General features: G+C 46.3%; 4 protein-coding genes across 12 annotated transcripts in view; 1 reads left to right on the top strand and 3 right to left on the bottom strand.

Annotated features, from left to right (window-relative positions):
* The window catches only part of LOC119133952, a 92,908-nt gene that overhangs the window by 8,022 nt on the left and 59,746 nt on the right, over nucleotides 1–25,140 (top strand). The window lies entirely within an intron of this gene.
* guca1d (guanylate cyclase activator 1d) lies at nucleotides 1,841–4,023 on the bottom strand. Its single transcript, XM_037270341.1, has 4 exons — nucleotides 3,803–4,023; nucleotides 3,534–3,683; nucleotides 2,722–2,809; nucleotides 1,841–2,630 (listed from the first exon to the last, which is right to left on the bottom strand). Exons 1-4 carry the CDS (start codon nucleotides 3,995–3,997, stop codon nucleotides 2,506–2,508), a joined length of 558 nt encoding a protein of 185 aa, XP_037126236.1. The 5' UTR covers nucleotides 3,998–4,023; the 3' UTR covers nucleotides 1,841–2,505.
* LOC119133956 (capZ-interacting protein-like) lies at nucleotides 4,023–7,890 on the bottom strand. Of its 6 annotated transcripts, none has more exons than XM_037270314.1 (7): nucleotides 7,738–7,873; nucleotides 7,147–7,255; nucleotides 6,332–6,427; nucleotides 6,065–6,131; nucleotides 5,935–6,002; nucleotides 5,651–5,878; nucleotides 4,838–5,577 (listed from the first exon to the last, which is right to left on the bottom strand). In XM_037270314.1, exons 2-7 carry the CDS (start codon nucleotides 7,174–7,176, stop codon nucleotides 5,278–5,280), a joined length of 789 nt encoding a protein of 262 aa, XP_037126209.1. In that variant the 5' UTR covers nucleotides 7,177–7,255; nucleotides 7,738–7,873; the 3' UTR covers nucleotides 4,838–5,277. The 6 variants fall into 6 exon arrangements, with proteins under 6 accessions (XP_037126214.1, XP_037126209.1, XP_037126210.1 ...); XM_037270315.1 differs by lacking the exon at nucleotides 7,738–7,873 and adding an exon at nucleotides 7,636–7,703; XM_037270319.1 differs by lacking the exons at nucleotides 4,838–5,577; nucleotides 7,738–7,873 and adding an exon at nucleotides 4,023–4,156 and having other exon boundaries at nucleotides 7,147–7,367.
* On the bottom strand, nucleotides 8,491–23,565 carry LOC119133929 (stromal interaction molecule 1-like). 4 transcript variants are annotated; one of them, XM_037270243.1, is made up of 14 exons: nucleotides 23,247–23,409; nucleotides 22,897–22,992; nucleotides 13,915–14,045; nucleotides 13,737–13,851; nucleotides 13,331–13,442; nucleotides 13,133–13,248; nucleotides 11,120–11,294; nucleotides 10,495–10,672; nucleotides 10,260–10,427; nucleotides 10,086–10,186; nucleotides 9,771–10,006; nucleotides 9,484–9,570; nucleotides 9,365–9,407; nucleotides 8,491–9,289 (listed from the first exon to the last, which is right to left on the bottom strand). In XM_037270243.1, the coding sequence occupies exons 2-14, from the start codon at nucleotides 22,988–22,990 to the stop codon at nucleotides 8,929–8,931; spliced, it is 1,917 nt and encodes a 638-aa protein (XP_037126138.1). In that variant the 5' UTR covers nucleotides 22,991–22,992; nucleotides 23,247–23,409; the 3' UTR covers nucleotides 8,491–8,928. The 4 variants fall into 4 exon arrangements, with proteins under 4 accessions (XP_037126138.1, XP_037126137.1, XP_037126139.1 ...); XM_037270242.1 differs by having other exon boundaries at nucleotides 9,771–10,002; nucleotides 10,086–10,427; nucleotides 23,247–23,558; XM_037270244.1 differs by lacking the exons at nucleotides 22,897–22,992; nucleotides 23,247–23,409 and adding an exon at nucleotides 20,680–20,813 and having other exon boundaries at nucleotides 9,771–10,002; nucleotides 10,086–10,427.

The following is a 25,140-nucleotide window of genomic DNA, read 5'->3' as shown; positions in this document are numbered from 1 at the left end:
TTTCTCCGTGTTTTCAACAGCAGCATCGCTGCTACGCTTTACTGAATATAAAACATACATTTGTATTTCATCAAATGTTTTATAACTAATTCTCAAGACAATCAGGCTTACTGTTTTTTTTTGTTTTTGTTTTTTTAATACCGGTATATATTTTTGTAAAATCTCACGTACCCCCGGAGTACCTCCACGTACCCCCAGGGGTACGCGTACCCCCATTTGAGAACCACTGAGTTATGTGATGTGTGCCGTCTATTAGTGTCATCAGAAGTTGAGCATTGACTTGCTGTATTTCTGTCTGTTGCAGAATCACACACACCTTTCACAAGAATCACACACACACCTTTCACAAGAATCACACACACACCTTTCACAAGAATCACACACACCTTTCACAAGAATCACACACACACACACACACACACACACACACACACACACACACACACACACACGCACACACGCACACACACACACACACACACACACTTTTCACAAGAATCACACACACCACACATATATATATATATATATATATATATATATATATATATATATATATATATATACACAATCACAGTCACACACCCAAACACTCACCCATGTACATTACACACACCTGCTCTAACATCTGTTAGAGTGGTGCTCACTCTAACTTATTTTTGCAAGAACCACACGGGAGACAGTATGCCCTTTTTAAGCACTTGCAAATGGAGAGTCATTCGTCGCTGTGCGTACAGCAATGATCGAATGAGGTCTGACTCAGGCCTCTTGCAAGAGCATTTTTATTGAGAGAAACAGGGTGGGGGTGAGAGTGGACAGGATGGAGTTGAAGCCCTTGACCTCTAGTCAAAGCATAGCAGGGGGTGTTTTACGACGTTGTGTAAGACAGGACAAGCTAGGTTATTTATTACAGGTTACATTCCAACATAAGCATAGGATCAACCTAATCTAGCTAGGTTATTTATTACAGGTTACATTCCAACATAATCATACGATCAAGATAATCTGTAAACCCTAACAACATCCTTACGACCAAACGTGTGCCTATACCTTTTGCCCGTTCGCCTGTATGCCCATATGAGCCACAGTGCCTGTTACTTGCCAATAATTCAGTAAAGCAACCAAAACTGCACCACGTCTCCCTCCTGTGTTCTGACCGACACCCGGGGGCGAAAAGAGCAGTACATTCCGAGCCAACCACCTAAACAGTCCTCAGGCTCCGCAACAATGACATTTAGGATTGTGGTTGGTCTGTTTTGCGGAAATGGAATTGTCGTTTAAACTCAGACAATTTTTGCCAAGAAAACATACATAAACAATGTGCAGCCTGTGATTATTTGATTTATTGTTACTTTTGACTTTCGATTTTCTAGAATTGTTTTTAGAAGTTTTCTTCACAAAAATCGTGACGTCAAACACCGGTCTGTGAAAATATTGTCTGACAGTAATCCAGTCTGTAGTGCTAAAACGGCTGGGGACCACTGTGCTATGGGATACATTGCTTTATGTAGAACCGACCACACCACAGTGACCCCACATTGTTTCTTCCATGACAGGAGATTGTGTTACATAAGGAAGGCAGGAGCAGCCGCGGCGGGGCTCCAGACCCCTCAGAATGGGCCGGGACCACACTTCCAGAACATGACCCGCTTTCAGTCGCAGATACGCATTGTTCTCTTGACTCACGTAAGGGGCCACTTGCAGTGTGCGTTCACACCAACTCAGCACGACTAAAACTCTTCTCTCCTAACCCAAACTCATGTCAAGTAAGGCTCTACAAATGACTGCAAAGTCAGGCTTTAATTTGAAAACTAGGACTGTATACAAAGGCTAAAAAACAACCACACAGAGTAAGGCTTTTATTTGAAAAACTAGAAAATGTGCATACAGCATTTAAACAAGTGAGCAGTACTGTCGCTTGGGTTTCCTGAAAATGATTCAAAACAGACAGGAAGGAGCCTTGTTGGATGGAGCTTCGAATGCTCTCCGTTACAAGTCAGTGGGATTAAGCTTCTTTTAAGAAGATCACAGCAAAATGTGGCTGAGCCAGAGCAGACTCCCAACATGCATTGCACAAGGGTGATACTTGAAGAGCAAGATAAAACGCTTAGCCGCCCGTCAGCAGAAATCAGCTAATGAATGACGCTTTGATGCATTATTGTTGACCTCAACTATGTTCATGTAATAAAGAGAGCTTCTAGGGTAGTGTTAGGCACAATAGTTCATTTTTTCATTGCTAGGAGACAATGATATTCTGCGGCGTTGTTGGACATTTTGGAGTTCAATGTTTCAGTCTCTTCCCTTCTGATTTTACAGTAGACTTCAACTGGGAAGGAGAGACTTCAACGCAACTGTCGAGGAATCGAGGTGTCGGGAGCGAGTTTTTCTGTCCACCTGATCACCAGAGACGACGGTCGGTCCATCGCAGACATGTCTCCGGGGAGGGGGGGCGTCAAGCAACTTTTCCCCAGTTTTTGTCTTTGTTTTATCGGTCAGCTTTGCCCCTCACGGCCTTATGCCCTCCACGATGATCATCAACACGGGCGTCAAGTCCATCAGGTTCTTCAGCATATCCATGATGTCTTCGTGGTCTTTGGCACCCTCGATGAACTCCTCCAGGGTCAACTCACCTGCGTGGATGCATTAGCTTAGTATTTTCTGAGCATTGTAGCCTAACAAACATCAAGGATATTTTTCTTTCTTTTTTCTAGCATGCTTTACCTTCCCCCTTCACGTCAATTCTTTCAAATATGAGCGTGACAATCTCCTCAGGGTCAATTTCTCTGTTTCGGGTTATGTCCTGGATGGCCTGTAGGGGGAGACATCCATTAATGGTAGCCATCACAGTTCAGTTTTCTGGTTGCCACAAGCTGTCAGTCCAAAGTTTCACATTAACATAAAATGTTTTTCTGCTCATCAACAATTCTTTTTGGTTCTTGTACAAATGTATAGGTTAACTCCCGAGCGACAAAATTAGGTCAGATTCAGTGGTCCCTGTTTCTGATGCGTTGATCTGATTCCGCAGATTAGCATAGGTCAGACTTCCCACTTAATCCGCCAGCCTTCACAAAGATTGGAATGAATGAGTCAGGAAGTCAAGTTCTTGCACAGGCTACCTCTTGAATTCCCCACCCCCAAAATAAACAATGTATTTCTTTGGACAGCGTCCGGCAAACGGCACGAGCTGTGAGGTTTTCCTAGTTAAAGGACGGTCAAGGTAAAATATTGACGCAGTCACGACATTTTGCTAATTTAACACCAAATCGGAATCAGTCCAGTCTGTTGGACAAAAAACACATATCTCCCAGTTTGAAGTTTGGTCTGAAATAAAAATCATGTTTTGTTGTTCACAAGTAGGCCTCAGTGTGTTTGTTTTTTCCCGCAGATTGATTCCTGCTTGCATGACTCTGCAAAGAAAGAACCAAAGGAAGAAGATGGCAAGTAAATCCACATCAAGAGTTCAGTTCTCGCACAGCAACCGGGACTTTCTCCGCGTGGGACTAATAAAGGACTCGCTCATCTCATCTAATTACCGTGAAGATAGTCTCCAACTCCTCCTTGTCGATTTTTCCATTGCCGTCCTGGTCAAAGAGTTTGAAGTACCACTTGAGCTTCTGGTTGATTTCCCCCTTCAGCATCAGACTGATGGCAGCAATGTATTCCACAAAGTCGATGTAGCCGTCCTGCACGGAGAGAAAGTGTGACACAAGTGTCGACCACCGCCATCCTGCTTCTTCATCGCCTTTGCCACTTAATACACGGCCAGACTGGATGTGGCCAAGTTCAAACGGGATCGGCTCACCCCATCCATGTCGAAGGTGAAGAAGACCTGGTCCACGTAGCTGTTGGCGTTCTCAGTCATACCCTTCAGGCCCAGGATGGTCTTCAGCTCGAACAGCGTGATGAGACCCGACGGCGAATCCCGCATGAATTTGTTGTACCAATGGTGCATGTCCTCGGCCAGGATGTCGTCCAGGTTGGAGCCGTGATTGCCCATCGTCCGTCCGATAATGCAGTGACAACAGCAAGGAGAGTCTTTGTCCGAAAGAGTCTCTCGTCTGCGCCGGTTGAGCTTGATGATTTCACGGGGTCTGCATTCACAGCGACTAGCCGCGTGTCAAACCGCCGGACCGGGGCTCGATGATCGAGTCTCTTTCTGGAAGAAAACGCTAAAGAGGTTAGAACTCCATGGCAGATGCCGGAATGGCCGCACATGAGTGATGGTGAACGCTCTTAACCCTCTTAGGTCCTGGAGCGAGACTAAAGAAAGCTCATGAAATTAAACCTCTAATGGGATCAGGCCACCACGCCGCTGCGTCCTGATCCTTTACCTGCCCTGCTCCCGCTTATATAATATACTCACCCAGGTCGGTCCGAGAGGTTCCCCACCGGCATCGGATGCAAGCTGAGTCAATTTTAGGCGAGCAAGCTGGAGAAGTACCATCCCGGAGAGCAAGGGTCACCAAGTCTGGTCCTCAAGAGCTCCTATCCAGCCTGTTTTAGGTGCAGCCCTACTTCAACACACCTGATTCAAATGAGCGGCAAGCTCTAGAAAAGCCTGATGATTTGAATCAGGTGTGTTGAATCACGCTGGATAGGGGCCCTGGAGGACCGGACTTGGTGACCCCCTGCCGTAGACTCTCTACCAGAAAGCCATCATCATATGACAGAGTACGCCCAAGACTAATAGACTGACCCCGCTGTTTCAATACTTTGGGCAGAGAGCGTTTCTCGCCTGTCTAGTTGACGCAAATGTCATGATTACGTCGACAGAAAGGTTGAAGGCCTCATCCTCCCTTTAAAAGACATGATTAGTGAGCAAATATCCACTCCGGTAGACCTTTGACCTCACAAGTGAATGTCCACTTGTGTGTTTATTTGTAGGCACAGTGTTAGATCAGAGTGCATATGGCAATGAGATTAAACCCACGGCGGGCAAGGTTTCCCCTTTTGGTCCTTTCCTGAAATGAACCTTAGTGGGGGTTAAGGACGACGCAACTGTGTTAAGGGTGCCAAATTGGGGGAAATCCTCTTGTCAGCTAAAGACGTTCAAGGACAGGGCAATAGCGGAATGCCGCTGACGTCACGAAGTCGGGTGGCGGGTGCTTCACGCTTTCTTTTGATGATGAATTATTCAAGTGGATGTTTGAGTGACCACAAATCTCTTGACAGAAGCAGGGACGAGGCTCAAAATGGGAAAATTGTGATCAGTGTTCAAAGAGGAAAAGTGTTCAGTTGCACGCATTTGGAAAAGCTGTCCGTCGTCATCTCTCTGTCTCATTGTCTCATTCCGCCTCTCCTGAGGTTTTTTTCCTGGTTCTCCTCCTCTCGATCAACCTGCCTCTCACTGCTGCCTTCTCCTTGCTCATCACTGCGGCCTTCTTCTGATGCGCCCTCCTTGGAACGATTCCTGTTGTCATGAGCAAAGACATCAGCCGCTCCCGGGGTCGTGTTACGGTTTGATTGGCTTTTGCCGGTGTCCAACTCCTCTGTGGCCACGCCCACTTCTTCTCCACTACCGGACTTCGCGCGGCGGCGGGAAGGAGGGCGTCGCCTGATAGAGTGGCGCGCTCGGCTCTAGAGGACAATCGAGCAAAACCTATTCAATTACTTTGATTGACAAGGAGTGATGGAGAAAAATCCAGCCGACCTTGCTGACGTTCAAGAGGCATCCCTCTGCCGCCGCTGCGGGTGGAGCTTCAAATGACACCGGTCCCTCCTCCTCACTTGCCAGAGGTGTAAAATCGGGGCCGGGAGACGTCGGCGTGGACGAGGGGCTCCCTGTGGTGGGTGTCGGCGGTTTGAAGAGCGGCGGCAGCCTGAAGCTAGGGCTCATGGGCAAGGGCAGCAGGGCAGCGGGGGACAGAGCAAGGTTGGCCTGGGGGAGGAAGTGCCATGATGTCATAGCCACACAGAATGAGAGCGCAGACCCACCTGAAGCTTCTCAACCAGGGCAGAGTTCCTCTTGGCTTTGACAGGTGAAGTCACGCCAGAAGGTCTCTGACAAACGGAAACATTTGTTTGATAGTCACACAATTTCCACACGGAGCGTACGCTTTGCTCACCTGCTCATCTTCATGGCTTTTTGGCAGTTGTAAAGAGCGAGGGGCTCGACGTCTGACTGGCGCTTCCTGACAGACGTTTCAAGTGTGAAAGTAGTTCTCAAACTTTTGACACAAAAAAAACAAAAACAAAACATACACACACACACACAAACAGCGCTCCGAGTGCTGCCGTAATCCTGACAAGCAACTAAAGTGCCAGCCCTCCATCCAAAAACTTGAACTTGAAAAGTACAACCAGGCTGGATGGCTGACAAACTCAAACTCACTGTCTCGCTGGCAATGGGAGGAGACGAAACTTTGAACCTTCCGGCAAGTTCAGCCACAGAGGGCCGTGAGGGCGGTGACGGCAGTGACGCCGTCTCCTGAGGGACAGAACCAAGTTGGAATCACATTTACACAACATTTTGGACACACACACACAGATACAGCTGTCAACGTGTGGTTGATCCGTGTCAACTGCAGTCCAAGGTCTCACATTGCCCACATTCGACGGATAATGAAATTATCGCACAGCCCGGAAGTCGTGCGCGCACACGCGCACATTCATCTTCTATTTTTGTGGGGTCACATTGAGCAACGTGCACACCGAGCATTGGCATGCAGTCTGTTTGTTATCTGACAGCAAAAGGGAAAAGTGAAAAAACCCTCAACCGGTAAACCACTTCCTCTTTCTGCGTGAACGATTCCTGACATCTAGTTTACAACTTTGATCATTCAAAATGTACATGTTGACAATTTTTGGGGGGGGGTTGCTGTTTTCTGATGCTTCCCTGGGTCCGATTTGAACCAATTCATTCTAATTTCACATAGCGCGCAAGTGTTTCCAGAAAGCCACTTTAGCCGCACAGACGTCCCCTGGTGGCTGACAGCAGCGTTACAGCTAGAAAAGCAAGGCGTGTGACAAGTGCAGACTCGTTCGATGCTAACAAGAATGTCAAAAGCATCATCCCGAAAGCCTTTTCTCACATACCGCGATTATTGTCGATTAGCTTTGAGTTTTCATTTTGAAGTTTGTAGTTTTCATTTTGAAGTTTGTAAATAAAAGAGAATTGAAAATAATTTGAAGAGCTAAAGTCTGTACCTCCTTTTCTCGCCCATGTCCTTCTTCCATCTTTTCTTCTTGCCTTTGCAAAAACTGAATGTTCAGCAGCCGCTTCGCTCAATCACCGATTTGTACGCCGTCGTATCGTCTGTTTGGGTGGTGGGGTGGGGGGTGAAACAGGGCGAAGAGAGCCGGCAATAGAGCAACTACTTTTGTGGCATCTCGAGTGTGTCAAACACGAGGCGCGCGTCTCGTGTGGCGCTCACAGGAAGTCAGTCAGCTCCGCAGCCCGCTATTTCGTCACATTGCGGTGATTGACGAGTTCAGCTGAAATCTGCGATTGTGTCGCTCATTGCGGGACGGTGCGTTGACTTTTACGGCATGTGCCGACAATCGACGTAGGAAACTAAAGGCCATGTCTACGATGGAAGCACTCGACGGTGCTTTTTACGGTCACGACAAGGGAAAGTGCCAACGCCGAAGCGCTTCACCAATTAAAATACTTTGCATTCGAGCCATTTCACTCACTTGCAAAATAAAGCAGGCGTCCAAACGAAATGCCTGGCGGAACTTGATTCCCACACATTCTGATCCACACAAAGCAGGCGCACGCAACAGAAAAAAAATTACCTCCATCTCGCTGGCGGCGCCGCACGTCGTGTCGCCTGCTTTATGTCGGTCGGCGATGTGCAAGAGAGGCCGAGCAGGTCGGCGGTGGGGGTTAAAAATAGAACAGTACTGATACGCGCTGGCGGCGGCTCATGTTCTGTCACATGTTGATCATTTGTCACGCTCCTTTAATCAATCAATTAATTAATTAATTCATTCATTCAGTCAAATTCCACACATTCTGCAGATATCTTGACCCATGCGAGACATGGCACAGTGGAAAGCGCTTAAGCATCCAGTTATCGGCAAAACATTTGAGGATGACGCTCGATGTGTTGTGCAAATATGCCGACATCTTCCATTCGAGTATGGAGCCCAAACATCTGGCAACGACTTAGTCTGAGCATGCTTGGAGAGACAGAACACAAGGGAAGTATTCGAGATCCGCTTGTTGTGAAGAGGAAGCCCGCAGCTCCGAGCGATGTCTCCACCTCGAAAGGAAATAGAGGCACCGAGCAAACGTCTTCTTTCGGTTCTCCTTTGTGCTCCCTCGCTTCCGCCCTGAAAGGACCCGTCCCGCTTGCATCGGCTAACGATCACTCTCAAAACGTGCTCGGCCAAACAGATCATGTGACAGTATACAAGCTACACCTATAGCTTGTCTGTTTTCCAGCCTATGTGCTGCTCGCTTGTATTTAACTTGAAGGTGCGTGACGTTTGAACAGATTTATGTTGAATGTGTAAATAATGTTACATATGAACTACACTGGTGTCTTCGTGGTTCTTGTGCTCCCATTATTTATTAATACTGTGCACAGCATGGTAACGAACACTAGTTTTAAAACACCGACAAAAAGCGGCTAAGAGAGGAATGACTATTCTCGAAAAGCTCTTGACATAATGAATCCTTGAATCACTTGGGGTCATTCGGTTGACTTCACATCCGGCCTCTGCCATCCACGCGCGACCTGATTATGATTTAACAAGTGTGTGCGTATGCGTACCTCCGCATGCTGCCTTCAGGTGTCATCACAAGTGTGAAAACCCGATGTGGCTGATTTAACTCACTAGTTCTCTTACGCTGCCGACTACAGACAAGCAGAAAAGCAATTGTGTTGATGGCATGTGTTTAGTTTTAGTGAGCCGAAGGTCCGGCTTTGCCACCAACTCTGTAGAGCGTGAGAGTTTGCGGACAGTTTGGTTTCAGTCACGTCATTTCTTCTTCTTGAAGATTTTATCGAAGGCATTTCTGCGACGGCCACCCCCCGATGCCTCGCCCCCATCCTTGGCGGGACTCCACCCGGGAACTGCGCAAACACCCGAGAAGAGGACGGGGCTGTCGGCGGCGGCGGCCGTGATGCAAAGAGAGCGCGTGGAGCGGGAGGAGGCAGGGATGGCGGTGGGGATGGTCCTTAGCTCCCCGAGGCTTGAGCTTTTCTCTAGGCCTCCTCCTAGCCCTCTCATCCTGGCGCTCTGATTGGACAAGAGGAGTGTCTTGGAGCCATGCAGGCCTCGGGGTTCGCCGCCAGCGTGCGGAAGGGGCGACTCCGAGTCAGAGCGATCCATAATGTCCCTGTGGGAGGAGGAAGGTATACGCTTTGTATCACTGACACTTCCACATGGGGCTGGACATTTCCCCACAACTAACCTCTGAGAGCTAAACATCGTGGTGGAGTCTCCCATCCTCTGAGCTGGCAAATACAAGAGCAGCGAGTCATTGATGTCTTGTTCACAAAAAAGAGAGAAAGTCAAAAGAGAGGGGCCAACCGGAGAGCTTCCATGGCAACGGGTTGTCTGCAAAGCCGCTCAGTGGCCAGAGGTCGCTCGCTCGTTGGTCCATCTGCCAGGCTGCATCTGTATGAAGGGAGCCGATCGGAAGAGACGGACACAAAGCGGGGCACCTCAACAGTTCTGAATGCACACTAGCTTGGACTTCACTGTTGCTAGTTGTGACAAAAACGGATCGTTAAAAAAAAAAAAGGCCAATATTGACCCATTGCTGAGCTCCAAAACGTTCTGAAATCAATTGCCAAATAAGTGAAAACACAACTCACATTTCAGCGTGCCGGGTGACAGGATGTCCTCATCCATATCGTCCAGGTCGTCGGACAGGAGGAGGTGCTGTGGCGTCGCCGGTCGCAAGCCCAGGAAGGACGGGTCCAAATGAAGGGCGGCGGCTAGAGCCCCTAGGCCCGGGTTGGTAACCAGGCAGAAACCAGTCAGCGACTCGATGTTTTGCCAGCGCCGCAGCTTCTCTCGCAGTGCGGCCGTCACATCGGCCAGGGCCTGTCTACGGGACCCATCAGCTCTTGCACCACATTTGGACAGACGCTTCCCGTTGCCGGGTGGAAAGGTTGGGGGCCACTAACTTGGCAGAGAGGATCTTGTGGTCCACATCTTCTAATGAGGTGCTGTGAGCCACGTGCAAGGTCCCAAAAAGCGAACTCTTCTTCTTCTTGATCTTCTCTGCCTGCAACGGCGGCGGGCAGTTGGCCCACTTCTCGATTCCAAGTGCCGCCTAGAGTGCTCGAGTGCTTACTCACCCCCTCTCTGGCTTGCAGTAGCTGCCTTTCGGCACTCTGCTTCTTGACGTTGTAGTACTGAACTTCAATCTCGTGCGTCAGCTGCAGCCACGTCTGCAGGGTGTCCGGCGGTGACCAGCGAGCCCGTGACTCCAGCTCCCTCTCGGCCTTTTTCAGTGCCATCCTCACCTGCGGACGCAGGTCTTGGCAAATTACGTTTTGTTAAGAAAGCCGCCACCCGCTAGCTCTCCTCGACCTGCTCCAGCTCTTGCTCGGCGTACTTCTGGCGACTCATTTCATTCTCAGTGCCCTCGCGGAGCTCGCGAAGCCGGCATGCTTCCCGCTTGGCCGCGTCAATCTCGTTCCTCAGCTCCTCCTCCACCTTCACTTTCTCCACCTGAACGCAGCGCTGATCCTCCTGGGCCTTTTGCAGCCTCACAAAAACAATGGGGGCGATCGTTCATCAGGTTCATCCGCATGCATTTGAAGAAGAGATGCGTGCACGTGTGTGTATAGACACACATGCACAGCAAGTGGCGCTGTGACCTCATTTGAACTGTGTGAGAACCGGCCATGCACTAGAGAGGGAACCGTGTCATGGGTATTCGACCACCAAATGACTGACACGGGATCAGCCGAGCAGCTGAATATGCCACGAGAGACCGCCATTGAGACGGAACAACTACAAGTCTGGAGCATTCATCCGATTGTGCGCATGTGTGTGTGTGTGTGTGTGTGTGCGAGCATGGGACAGACTCGAAAGCAAGCTCTTCGTCTCCCTTTGTCCATAAAAGGAGTTGAAACTGGAATATTTTGCGCTGCTTGTCTCCACACTCACTCAGCAGCCTGAAGTCAGTTCCCTTGGCCGATTTTGAACTCACTTCTCCTGCAGACCCAACAGGCTCTGTTCGGCCCTCTGAAGACCCTCCAGGTCCTTCATCAACTTGCCCAGGTCGTCTCTGGACCTCTTTGTCTGGACGTAAGCAAACCAGCAGCCGCCCAATGCCGCCAGGATGGACACGCCCAGAACGAGGTCTTTCCAATGGTTCTGTCGGCCTAGTTTGACACACACACAGACAGACACACACACACAGACACACTTCTATAAACACAGTGATAGATGGGGAGGGCATCCATGTGATTTCTCCTGGAGTTTGAGTGACCAGTTCCACAACGACTCATATAAAGTTTGGAGAGCACTGCTGTCGACCACGTTTTACAACTTTGAGTGCCACCTACAGGCTTGGAGTGGATAGGTCCCACTAGGCACTTTACATTAATGTCTGCGTGTAACCCTCATAAAATGGCGTGATTACTGCTTAGCCAATCAAAAGCCGAGAAACAACGGAAGCACGTGATATCTCAGCCGATCGAACTGCTCGTTCGACAGAATGTCCCTCCTCCTATCGGACAGAGGTGGAGTGATTTGAGAGGGAACGGAGAGGCCGAGGCTAGGACGGAGCGGATAGCGGAACACAGTGACAGAAATCGATAAAAAAAAGAGAGTACAACAGATTGTGAATCTTTTTGAAATTTATTTTTGATATTGACATTGCTTTGATATTGTGCTTTGATGCGATTGTTCGGCGATCTGTTAGCTATCTCACGGAGATCGTTTTTTTTGTACCCCTTTATTTTTCAGATCCAACTGGGAAGGCTCGCTATCGATCCAAACGAAACCATCAGAATGAAAATCCGAAAAAAAAAGGGGGAACAAAAATAAACGATCTCCATGAGATAGCTAATAGTAACGGCTGATCGCCGAACAATCGCATCAAAGGATATCACAATATCAAAGCAATGTCAATATCAAAAATCAATCTCAAAAAGATTCACAATCTGTTGTACTCTCTTTTTTTAATCGATTTCTGTCACTGTGTCCCGCTATCCGTTCCATCCTAGCCTTGGCCTCTCCGTTCCCTCTCAAATCACTCCGCCTCTGTCCGATAGGAGGAGGGACATTCTGTCGAACAAGCAGTTCGACAGGCTGAGATATCACGTGCTTCCGTTTTTTCTCGGCTTTTGATTGACTAAGTAGTAGGGGTGTAACGATTCATCGATACACATCGATTAATCGATATAATGCTCTTCGATTTATTGGCATCGATGCTAAACGTAAACATCGATTTATATCGCCGTGTTTGACCTCGGACATTAGACGCGACTTTATTTTGAAATCCAGTTCATTGTTGCTTTCTTCCTCTTTCCGGGAGCAGTACGCGGCGTGCTGTGTTGTGAGCAGAGCAGAGCAGGCACGTGAAAGGGGAGCCAACAACTACGCGGCTCCTGGGCTGGTGCTATGGCTAGTGTCCAAGAAGACGAGGAAATTCGCTCCCCTTTGGGCTTCAAGTCATTCGTTTGGAAGCACTTTGGATTCCAAAGAAAAGATGGCTCAACGGACAATTAAAATTATTGTAAATAAATAGTTCAGTAATGCACTTTAAAGTTAATGGTATTACAAAAAAAGAAAGAATATTCATTTTTCTTTACTTATATGAGAAAAAATATAGGAATTTGATAAAGTTCAGTGTTAAAATAAGCACTTTGTATACTACAATACTCTTGTAATTTCCTAAATAAAGAGTTTGCAGTACCTTGTTGATTTTGCGTATGAATTGTTATAAATCAGGATATTGTTCTATATTTTTTATTTAAAAAAAAAAAATAAAAATAAAAATATCGATCGTGGAGCACTATATCGTGATGTATCGTGAATGAATCACAGCAGGCTTTAAGATATCGGCAATAATCGTATCGCGGTCCTTTGTATCGATATGATATCATATCGTGACAAAACCCGCGATTTACACCCCTACTAAGTAGTAATCACACCATTTTATGAGGGTTACATGCACTTCACCGAGTGCCGTTCTCCTGTGATGTTTGGAGCATACCTGGCGGCGGTCCAAAGAGCACGGTATCCAGGGCCTTGAGCTGCAGCTTCTGCACATGACCACGCTCTACAATTTTCAACACCGAGCCGGTCAGGGTGGCGTTCTTCACCGCCAGCCTGATGGATGAAGTCACAGAGGTAACGGTGATCCCTCCAGCATCCTCACGGTCAACGTGTGACACGTACAGATGAGCGTTACCTTGGCAACGCCTTGCCGTCCAGTCCGTGTTTACGGAAGGTCTCGGCGTACTGGGGGAGCTCCACACTGAACTGGAGCCACTCCTCCACTTGCTCGCCTGTCCAGTTGTACACTGAATGCATACGGCAAGACATTGGACTCAGCTCGAGGTTTTGCCGTAGCTGACATGAATTTACAACACTGTTCAAGTTTTTGTAACAGTTAAGAACTTTCGAATCCAAACAATGTTTTTCAGGTCATTCGACGTATATTCTCTCTCTTCAACAAAGATGACTTCACAAAGCGCTGTATTCCATGCAGTCCAAGGGGAGCCACACACATTTCCTCTTCACATGTTTACAACAGAGCTGTAGAGTTGACGTTGACACTCGTCTCCCCTTCCCGTCCCTCTTTTGAATGGACTCACCCTCTGAGTTCTTCCAGGCATCCCACATGTCCTCCACGCTAATGTGAAGGTCTGCACGGTGGAAGTTGCTCTGCTTGGCCTTTGGGTCGTGGTACTTGAGATCCTCTCGCAGGAACTGACAAAAAAATATCCAAACACAACTCAGACTTAAGCCAAGACGCCTCGGGTGGCTTTTCACCTCGTCCGTTTCGGCCGCGTCCACCGTGCCGTCGGCGTCGTCATCCATTTGTCTGTGGATGTTGTAGATAGCTTCAAAACTCAAGCCGGCGTTCTCGTCCTTACACAGCTGCCGGTCCACTGTGCACAGATCTGAAACAAGCCCACAATGGCCATTCCTGATTTGAATGGGAGCGTGAAGGTTTTTGTCTCGATGCTCCCGTAAGTGATAAATTTGCTGGAGAAAACAAAAAGGTCTATCTTCTCTTTATCTGTCATAGATCATAGGTAGCATTCAGACGTCACCCCGATGCCTTGGTAGCCATGACAACTACATTGAGTGGGACACATCGGAGCAGGAAAAGTTCCTGCCTACATTTGGTCATACAAGACTCTCTGAGTCTCTGGACGATCGCTCGGCTGTGTGTATGCGCGTGTGCCTGGGCTTTTAATCCATAATTTAAAAAAAAAAAAATGTTTGAAGTCATTCACATTCATGTGGGGAGCGGGGGACGACTAACCTAAACAGACTGTAAATCATCCGATAGCGTTCCAAGTTAAGTGCATACACCCATGCCAGCCAACCTAGCGTGAGTCTCTCTTTCGACAGCATACTCTATGTGCAGCTGTTTTGATTAGCCACAGAGTTAAGGTTTGAACAATAGTGTCTATGACCTGAGCTAGCTGCAAAAAATACGAAAGCGTCTATTTGAGGGAGGCATTTATTGGTCTTAAGTGGATCAGCATCTACTTGGGGAAAGGTCTATTCGAGGCACGAGCATGAGTCCAAAAGAACGCAGGAGTTCATGGTGGTGCAAACTGAGTGGACTGATCGGTTTTGTTTGAACAGTGGAAAAGCTCTCTGCAGTCATCAACACTGTCCATCGGACCGAGCCTCACAAACAAAACAAGTGGTAGAGAGAGACAGAGGTCAGATGACACCAGTGTTGCATTACAGCAGTGGTTCTTAACCTGGGTTCGATCGAACCCTATGGGTTCGGTGAGTCAGTCTCAAGGGTTTGACAGAGCCTCCACTGAGGAGGTCCGAACAAACCTGATTCATCGCGTAAATTCTGATTTGCCAGTATGTAATTTGTTGAGTTCATGCATTGTGTTTGTTTTGTTCTTTGAACAAGTTCATGCACAGCTCATTCTGTGCGCCAGTAAAAAACATGAATTTAACTATCGAGGGGTTTGGTGAATGCGCATATGTAACTGGTGGGGTTTGGTACCTCCAACAAGGTTAAGAACCACAGCATAGGAGCATAGGCGTCAAACTCAAGGCCAGGAGGCCAGATATGGCCTGCCACATTATTTTATGTGGCCCCTGAAGACAAATTTTGCATCGACTTTGTGTCATTACTAAAATCACAAATTGTCTTCACTTTAAAAAATATAGAGATATTGCTTGTAATTGTTACAATTTGTTACAGTTTTTACTAGTCTCTAATTTCAAAACTAGTTATTCATCAGTTTGTTTTGTAGCCTATACTGTATAGCAGCGATTCCCAACCTTTTTTTGCGCCATGGACCGGTTACATGTCAGACAATATTTTCACGGACCGGCCTTTATATAAATAAATAATAAACATATAATTTAAAAAAAAAAACGCGTAAAAATAAAACTCACCATTAAGTATCTGCTCTGTAGCTTTGCGGGCTCGACTGGGAAAATATGTTACGTGACTGGGACGAGCGTCTTGACCTGAATTAATTGATCGTCGATAAAAAAAAAATGTGTTTTTTTCTGCGCGGCCCGGTACCAAATGACCCACGCACCGGTAACAGTCCGCGGCCCGGTGGTTGGGGACCTCTGCTGTATATAGCAGGCGTTGACAAATCATAATAGCCCTCTGAGTAGGTCTCTGTACAACACTGAATGACAAAAAATATTTTGGTGACAATTTAGTGACAAAATGAAGACTCAATTTTGGCACGCTTCCAGCCATACATTTTCTATAGTGCCCACCCACCGCCACCGAGCTGCACAATCGCATGACAACGAAAACCCGCGACCCCTGCCGTTCTTTTTGAGAAACAACACTTTAAGGTGCAGCACAAGTTTGTAGCGCAAGTTTGATTGAAAGACAACATTTTTTCGTAGGATACTTCTGGCATAATGTACACTTGCCAGCCAATCAGGAAGCCAGAATGCTGCACGTCATACATATATTATCTGTCTACCTCATACTCTTTCTACCTGCTTTTGCACAGTTTTTCCTTCCCTTCCACTATTTTTTTATCTAATAATTTCTTATCTCCACTGTATATTGTGTATACTGTGTAAAAGTGTTTTGTGTACATACTGTCCATATTTTTTTAATTATATATATCTTTATATATAACTGCGCTGGTGAGCTGACGGGTGTCTTCACGGACATCTTTAACACTTCCCTGCAGCAGGCCATCGTCCCGTCGAGTTTCAAAGCAGCCACCATCGTACCTGTGCCAAAGAAGCCTGCTCCGTCCTGCTTCAATGACTACCGCCCCGTGGCACTTACGCCCATCGTCATGAAGTGCTTTGAGCGGCTTGTCTTGGAGCACATCCGGTCAGTTCTCCCTCCCACCATCGACCCCTTCCAGTTTGCGTACCGAGCCAAACGGTCCTCTGAGGATGCCATCTGCTCTGCCCTCCACTCGGCCCTCACCCACCTGGAGGGGAAGGACTCGTATGTGAGGTTGCTGTTTGTGGACTTCAGTTCTGCCTTCAACACCATTGTGCCGCAGCGTCTCATCAGCAAACTTGACAAGCTGGGCCTCAGTACCGGCCTCTGCAACTGGCTACTGGACTTCCTCTGTCAGAGGCCACAGGTGGTACGTGTTGGCGACAAGATCTCCGCCAGCATCACACTGAGCACAGGGGCCCCCCAAGGCTGCGTGCTCAGTCCGCTGCTCTTCACCCTCCTGACGCATGACTGCGCTGCCACCTGCAGCGGCAACCGCATAGTGAAGTTTGCTGACGACACGACTCTGGTGGGTCTCATCACCAAGGGAGACGAGACTCAATACAGGCTGGAGGTTGACCTTCTGACCGCGTGGTGCAGGGACAACAACCTCCTGCTGAACGTCGACAAGACCAAGGAGATTGTCGTTGACTTCCGGAAGGGTCACGCCCAACACCTGCCGCTGACCATCGACGGTGCTGTGGTGGAGAGAGTGAGCAGCGCCAGGTTCCTGGGGGTGCACATCAGTGAGGATCTCTCCTGGTCCACCAACACCGCGTCGCTGGCGAAGAAGGCCCAGCGCCGCCTGTACTTCCTTCGGAAACTCAGGCGAGCGGGGACTCCTCCGGCCGTCATGACTACTTTTTACCGCGGCACCATTGAGAGCGTCCTCTCCAGCTGTATTGCTGTCTGGGGTGGCAGCTGCACTGACCAAGACTTGAAGGCCCTGCAGCGCATTGTGAAAACGGCTAGTAAGACTATTGGTGCTTCTCTCCCCTCCTTGAAGGACATTTACACCTCCCATCTCACTCGCAAGGCGACCAAGATTGTGAGTGATGTGAGTCACCCCGCTCACTCTTTGTTTGAACTTCTGCCCTCTGGGAGGCGGTACAGGAGCCTGCGCTCCCGCACCACCAGACTTTCCAACAGCTTCGTACTCCAGGCTGTTAGGATCCTGAACTCGCTCCCCCTTTCAGCGTAGCGTCCTGTTCTTGCTGTATGCTCACTGGCTCGGTTTTGCCCCTCATATTCAATGGGTTATTGGTCTGTTTTTATTCATCGCTCATTTTATTTTATTTATTATTTATTATTTATGGTTTGTGCCTTCTTGTTTTTGTTTTGTGTCGCCTACTTGTATGTCTCGTCACCGTGGGATGGAGGAAACGGAATTTCGGTTTCTTTGTGTGTCTTGACATATGAAGGGATTGACAATAAAGCTGACTTTGACTTTGACTTTACTTTTTTAAATCTTTTACCCCCTTCCCTGCATGCGTGTGTGCGTGTATGTTAAGTGTACTGCTGCTTACACAGGAGTTTCCCCATTGAGGGAATAATAAAGGACTATCTTATCTTATCTTATATCATTAGCGCCAGAACCAGCCACGTCATGCATATTATGAGCATAACAATGGCACTCGCTTGCTCGTGCGAGTGTGACAAAAGGTCCTTGTCCGGATTCTCATAATTGTAAGTAATTATCTCATGTAAACAACAGAGTGCATGCATGAATGGCGATATGTTGGCATTTGATGCGCACGCGTTATACTAAATCCATGGAATTGTTGTGCCCGTGATTGAATACATACAATTAACAGGGGAAAGTTGCCGCATTCTCACGATTGAAGGTAAATGCCGCATGTAAACAACCTATAGCAGTGGTTCTCAAATGAGGGTACGTGAGATTTTACAAAAATATATACCGGTATTAAAAAAAAAAAAAAAAAAAAAACAGTAAGCCTGATTGTCTTGAGAATTAGTTATAAAAAGTTTGATGAAATATAAATGTATGTTTTATATTCAGTATTCAATTTTAATCCTTAATAAACGGACTCTCCACAAACCAATAGCAGTCACCTGCGGTTGCCTTGATGACGCACTGTAACATGGAGATGTGGCTCAAGCGTAGCAGCGATGCTGCTGTTGAAAACACGGTGAAACAAGTAAAAATGAAGGCAAAACCATAGCCGACGAAGTACCAACATGGAAGACTATTGTTTGATGGGATTTACGTCCACAAGTTGTAACCCACCCAAAGCGCTGTGCTTTTTTTGCGGGGATAAATTAGCCAACGCTATCATGAAGCCGGCACATCTCCAGCGGCATCTCACCACAAAACACTGATGCCATGTTGGTAAGCCACCGGAGTTCTTCAGGAGGATACTTTCTGACTTCAAGTCATCCCAAGACACAATGCGAAAAGCCTCCACTACATCAGCCAAAGCCCTGAAGGCTTCTTATGCGGTTTCTTTGCTCGTAACTAAAGCCAAAAAAACAGTTCACCATAGCTGAAGAGCTGCTGCTCCCCGCCGCTGTTGTATTGGCCGAAACTATGCTAGACAAAAAAATTGCGGATACATTAAAAACTGTGCCTTCGTTTGCTGCAGAATAGAGAGAATGGGTGCAGACATTGTCGAACAAGTTGTGGGAAAACTTTGCGACTCTTTTTCACTCCAGCTGGATGTACCCACAGATGTCAGTGGAAACGCATAGCTTGTTGCTTTTGTGAGATACATTGAGACTGACGAGATTTGTGAACACATACTTTTCTGCAAAAGTCTGGAGGGGAGAACAACCGTAGAGCAGTGGTCCCCAACCACCGGGCCGCGGACCGGTACCGGTCCGTGTGTCACTTGGTACCGGGCCGCCAAGCCGCACAGAATTTTTTTTTTTTTTATCGACGATCAATTAATTCAGGTCAAGACACTCGTCCCGGTCACGTGACATGTTTCCCCAGTCGAGCCCGCAAAGCTAATATGTGGCGACAGGCTAACTAACCAGGCAATGAAGCATTCAAAACTGCTTCAACACATGGAGACCAAGCATCCTGCAATAAAAGACAAACCTTAATCACTTCGGGTGTCATTGTCTCCGATTACGTCTAGATGGGACCGGCTCGTTTCTGAGAAACAAACTCAGTGCTCCCACTAATTCAACGTACTGGTGAGTTTTATTCAGCCGTATCATTTTATTTCATCGTATTTATATATTATAAATGTATTATTTATTTATTTATATAAATGTATTATTTATTTATATAAATGCCGGTCCGCGGAAATATTTCTGACATGTAACCGGTCCGTGGCGCAAAAAAGGTTGGGGACCACTGCCGTAGAGGACATTTTTAATGTCATTAACGCATTTTTATCTGAAAATTGTATCAGCTGGAAATCCTGCAGCAGCGTCTGCTGCAATCAATGACGGGCAGTGCGAAAGGGCTCATTGCGGGGATTAAAAAGAAAAATCCCGACATTAAGTGGACTCACTGTGTGATTCACAGGGAAGCGTTAGCGTCCAAGAAAATGAGCCCGTGTTGCATGATGTTTTGAACGACAGCATCAAAGTGATCAACTTCATCAAGTCAAGGCCACTTAATGCACGTTTGTTCCACCGCCTCTGTGAAAATATGGGAGCTGAACACACGCAACTCCTCCTGCATACAGAAGTGCGCTGGCTCTCTCAAGGGAAGATACTCAACAGGCTGTTGGAGTTACGAGCTGAAGTGCACACCTTTCTGACAGAGCATAGATCTCCCCGTGCCACCTTGTTCGAGAGCACGGACTGGCTTGCAAAGCTTTGCTATCTGGCAGATATATTCAGCAAACTGAACGAACTGAATGTGTCTCTGCAGGGCAAGGACACCAGCATTCTGAACCTGTATGACAAGGTGGGTGGTTTGCTGAAGAAAACAGCTGTGGAAAAGGGCATGTGGTCAGGAGGATTTCACCTGCTTTCCTCTCCAATGAAGATGTGGAGACAGCTCCAGTGAAGTTAGTCATAGTGCAGGGGTCTCAATCTCCAGTCCTCGGGGGCCGCATTCCTACATGTTTTCCAAGTTTCCCTCGTTAAACACACCTGATTCAATTATCAGGCTCCTGCAGAACGTGAGGATGAACCGATCATTTGAATCAGGCGTGTTTAACGAGGGAAACTTTGAAAGCATGTAGGAATGCGGCCCCCGAGGACTGGAGTTTGAGACCCCTGTCATCGTGGGACATTTGGCTAACTTGATAAAGGGCTTTCATTGCTACTTTGCTGGCATGGAGGAGAAATCTGCACAGCTGGATTGGGTGAGAAATCCATTTCTCTTGTCTGAAGCAAAGAGAAGCAAGCTTCCTGTCACTCACCAGGAAAAACTGATGGAACTGGCATCTGACCGTGACCTGCAGATGAAGTTTGGCACGTCCACTCTCACACAGTTTTGGGTGTGTGTGAGGCAGGAGCACCCTGAGCTGGGACAGAAAGCTTTGGAGCAGCTGCTGCCGTTTGCCTCCACATATTTATGTGAGACCTTCTCTGCAATGACTGTGATCAAAACAAAGCAAAGAAACAGACTGAGCCTGGAGAAGAACTTGATCACAGCAGTTGCCTCCCTGCCACCAAGGATGACAAAGTGAGGTCCAAGCCCATGTTTCTCACTAAAATGTAGTATGAGTGCAAAAGACTCATTCAAGCTTCAAGACTGTTCAATGCTTGTTCGATGCTTGTCAAATCAAAATCAAATGTTCAATGCAACAATTCAATTAAGAGAAAAAAAGTTTCTTTTTTTATCCCAAAAGAGGTAAAGTTGATTCTTTTTTTTTTAGCAAATCTTTATTATTAAGTTATCAATTTATTTTGTAAACAATATATTTATTTATAATTAAGTTAATTTATTTTTGTGAACACATTTTTAGTTATGTATATTTTTATTTCCTTGCAAGAGATTATTACAAGAAAGATTAATATAAATTAGCAGTGTTCTGCATACAGTATTTGAGATTTGAAAGGGTTTGTGCCTTCTTGGTGGTCACTGTTTACTGTTTATCGTTTTTGTTTCTATATGCATTGTTTGAAACAAATGTGTCTGTCAGGTACATTGCTACAAGTTGTTTAACTTTAATAAATCAAACGCTGATGGGACAATCCTGTACCTCTTTCTTTTCGACCAGAAATGTGTTGCGCTGGTCAGGGGGTACTTGGCTGAAAAAATATTTCAAAAGGGGTACATCACTGAAAAAGGTTTGAGAACCACTGACCTATAGTGTATGCATGGATGGCGATTTGTTGGCATTTGATGCGCACGTGTTATAAAATCCATGAAATTGTTGTGTCCATGATTGAATACAGACAATTTAACAGCCATGGTGCCGAGGTAAATTCACAGTACTATGTATGAGAAACCTTGTTCCTCGGGGTGTTGCCTAAAGATATGCATGACGTCGTGGGTTCAGGCTTCATGATTGGCTGAGAAGTGTATAATGTATACAGTTTTTTTTTTAAGTCACACACACACACCGGGAATCTAACTCATGGTGACTGCACACAAGACAGGCGGGTGTACTGCTACACCTGCAGCCATCTACGCAGGGGCAAGACAGATGTCCTGCCCCCTCGAATCAAACTTATAGAAGTGAAAAATCCGCTGATAGAAACACACGTTAATCAGCCCCCTCTCTTCTCTCATGTCGGTGCAGTGTGTGTCCTCCCTCACACAGCCTGCTGTCAGGACTCCGCGCCCCTCCGTAAACATCCAATCACTGAGTATGCAAATGAGGCAAGACGCAGCCAGAGTGTCAAGTTACAGTCAGCGCGGTAGGAGTTGGAAGAAGCAGTAAAAACTCCACTAAACTCGTCGTAGCGACCCGTGATATAACTAATGATTAACGACAACTCAAATAATAGTTAATATAACATTCATATTATATGTCCCCCCCCCTCCTGAGAGATTGCCACTTTATTGTGGTCAGGGGGTTTGCGTGCCTAAGAGCTATACCAGCAGAAGCTTTAATCTTCAGGTGGGACACCCAAGCTGGACAGGTCTTAGTGTAGAGGCCCGACAGAGTGCAATCCACTTCTCCAGGTTGAGATCTGGACACACAGCTAACAACTGCCGTGAAGGAAACACTAACAGTGTTAAAAATGTGTAAAAAAAAAAAAAAGAAAAAAAAAAAGAACATGCCCCCTTCACATTTCTGACTGCCCCCTTCACATTTCTGACTGCCCCCTCTTATGTGCATTCCTAGAACCGGCCCTGATCCCCTGTATAATGCCAGAAGTATCCTACGGGGGGAAAAAAATCGCTGCCAGAACTGTGAAGGAAGAACCGGCAGCTATCTCCTGAGCACGAGATTTAAAGTACTGAACTGAGTCAAAATCTTCCTTGACGTGACTTTGGACGGAAGCTCCGGAGAGCTGCGAACCGCCAACCATCGCCTCAATGCACTCACGTCATGCCGTCATAGCGTGTCCAAAAGAGAGGTGTGCCACAGTTGAGGCAAAATGACTTCACTGCTGGCAAAGAGGAGTTTCGACCAGCTCCCTTTTCATACGCACGCACACATACATACAGCTCTGTCCCCTACCTGAACGGTGATGTTGGTGGTCCGGGTGGGCACGGTCACCGTTGCCCACCCGGACGCTCAGGACACACACCAGCAACAAACACACACGCGCCATGTCTGGGGATGACAAACAGGACAGGATGTGGTTTAATAAAAAGAAATCAAGCATACAAAAGATGACGATCGAAATACTGGAGCTTATGTGTATCATGAGTTATTTCAAGCGATTTAGAGGAAAATCCCCCCTCCCCCAAACATCAGCATCTTCCATTTCCTCAAAGAGTTTTTGATGGAGGTCACGTGAGGAACCTGCTGAGCTTCACATAAACATTCCTTGTTAAATGTGCGCACAAACACCTTCAAACACTCACATGTGCAGCGAGACCTCCTCCCTAAGCCATCGGGGGACGTCAGATCAGGTCCGAACTCGTGGACGATGAGGCCAAATCAAGAAAGCTGCACGGATGACGATCACTAAACTGAAACAGCTGCTGAAAGAAAAATGCACCCAGAGATCTGCCTGCGCTGCCTTCAGGCGCGCTCACCAAAAAGTGCTTTCGTGTCAGGTTCATTTGTTTTTGTGCGAGGTATAGCCTGAAAAATTCAACTTTTGATTTTTTCCACTGAAGATATGCTTTTAGAATTACTTTTTGTACTAACCGCATAACCTATTTGTCCTGAAGAAAAAAAAAAATCACAAAACAAAATATAGAACGTTTTTTTTTCTTTTCCCTCCCCCGGTTGTGTCAGGGTTCTCTCATGTCCGACGCAACTGAGACTGGAAGGCATCATTCAAATTCATGTCGGTATACTATAGTTAAGGTTTGCCCCCTAACGGTCAAAGACAGGACATGCAAATCCAGCTGCCGTAGAGAGAAACCAACTGCAAGTACCGGTAAAATAAATACATGAGATAAAACTTAAAAACAAATATTTGGACAGAAATATAAACCAGACACCTGAAACCTGCGTTTTAGTTCATCTTAGTAAATGCATACGCACATGTATTGAGATCACCCTTGCCCACCCGGACGCTCAGTACACACACCAGCAACAAACACACACGCGCCATGTCTGGGGATGACAAACAGGACAGGATGTGGTTTAATAAAAAAAAGTCAAGCATACAAAAGATGACTTTTGAAAAACTGGAGCTTATGTGTATCATGAGTTATTTCAAGCGATTTAGAGGAAAATCCCCCATCCCTTGGCCGATAAACTTCTTGAATCTTGAATCCATCTGAGAACCATACCAACATGGTCCAATGATTTGCAATACAAAACATCCCTTGCTACATCGCGGTTCGTTTATCGCGGTTTCACTACATCGCGGATTTTTTCTCCAAATAAAAAAAAATTAAAAGTCAAAAAATAACTTTTAAATTGAGGAATTATGGCACGAAACTTGCCCACAGGCTAGCAGAAGGCAAGGAGTGCCCACACAATTGCAGTGCGTACACATGTACCTTAGTATAAAAAAAGTTATAATAATAAGAGTTCTAAAAACATATTTACAGTGGTGTACCTTGTTATACAAAAATTGTTATAATAATAAAAGAGTTCTCAAAACATATTTACAGTATGTACACTTGTACCTTGTTATAAAAAATTATAATAATAAAAGTTGTTCTAAAAACATATTTACAGTATGTGTTAAGAATTCTCCATGTTATTTATGTTATTCAGCCGTGCTTTGATTTGAGGTAGGGTGATTTTTGTTTATTATTTTATTTTTGTATTGCATTTATCTGTATTTTATACATATATATATATGCATGACCTGCCATGTGGAGCTGCCGAATTAATTTTCACAGTTAACACTGCGTTAACGTGACAATAAAGGAATTCAATTCAATTCATTTTGAAGGCCGTTTTCAGGCGATACCACTTCCTGTTTTACGTTCGTGTACATATGTCGGTTACAGTGATACAGGAGTCATTGACGATGTAAGTGGGTCGCCTAACAAGAAAAAAGAACGATCGCATGTTTCTAACCTTTAAGACAACGTAGTATTGCTCCAAATGTTCGTTTACATTCCTTTTAGAGCTCCCTTTTCGCGTGTTAGCACAATCGCGAATTGGCATCTTTCCGCTAACTCGTTAGCCTGCCCAGTACTTCTTGTTAACATGTTATACGCACACACGTATATTTATATTTTTAATATTTACATAAACATTTGTTATTTATACTATTGATGTATTATTTACATGTTTGAAACAATTATTTAATGTTCTAATAATAAAATATGCACTTAGTTTCATATA

The sequence above is a fragment of the Syngnathus acus genome, chromosome 14, assembly GCF_901709675.1.
Source record: "Syngnathus acus chromosome 14, fSynAcu1.2, whole genome shotgun sequence".
Taxonomy (NCBI): Eukaryota; Metazoa; Chordata; class Actinopteri; order Syngnathiformes; family Syngnathidae; genus Syngnathus; species Syngnathus acus.
The sequence above is the reverse complement of the archived record's forward strand: the minus strand, read 5'-3'. Positions and strand labels throughout refer to the sequence as shown.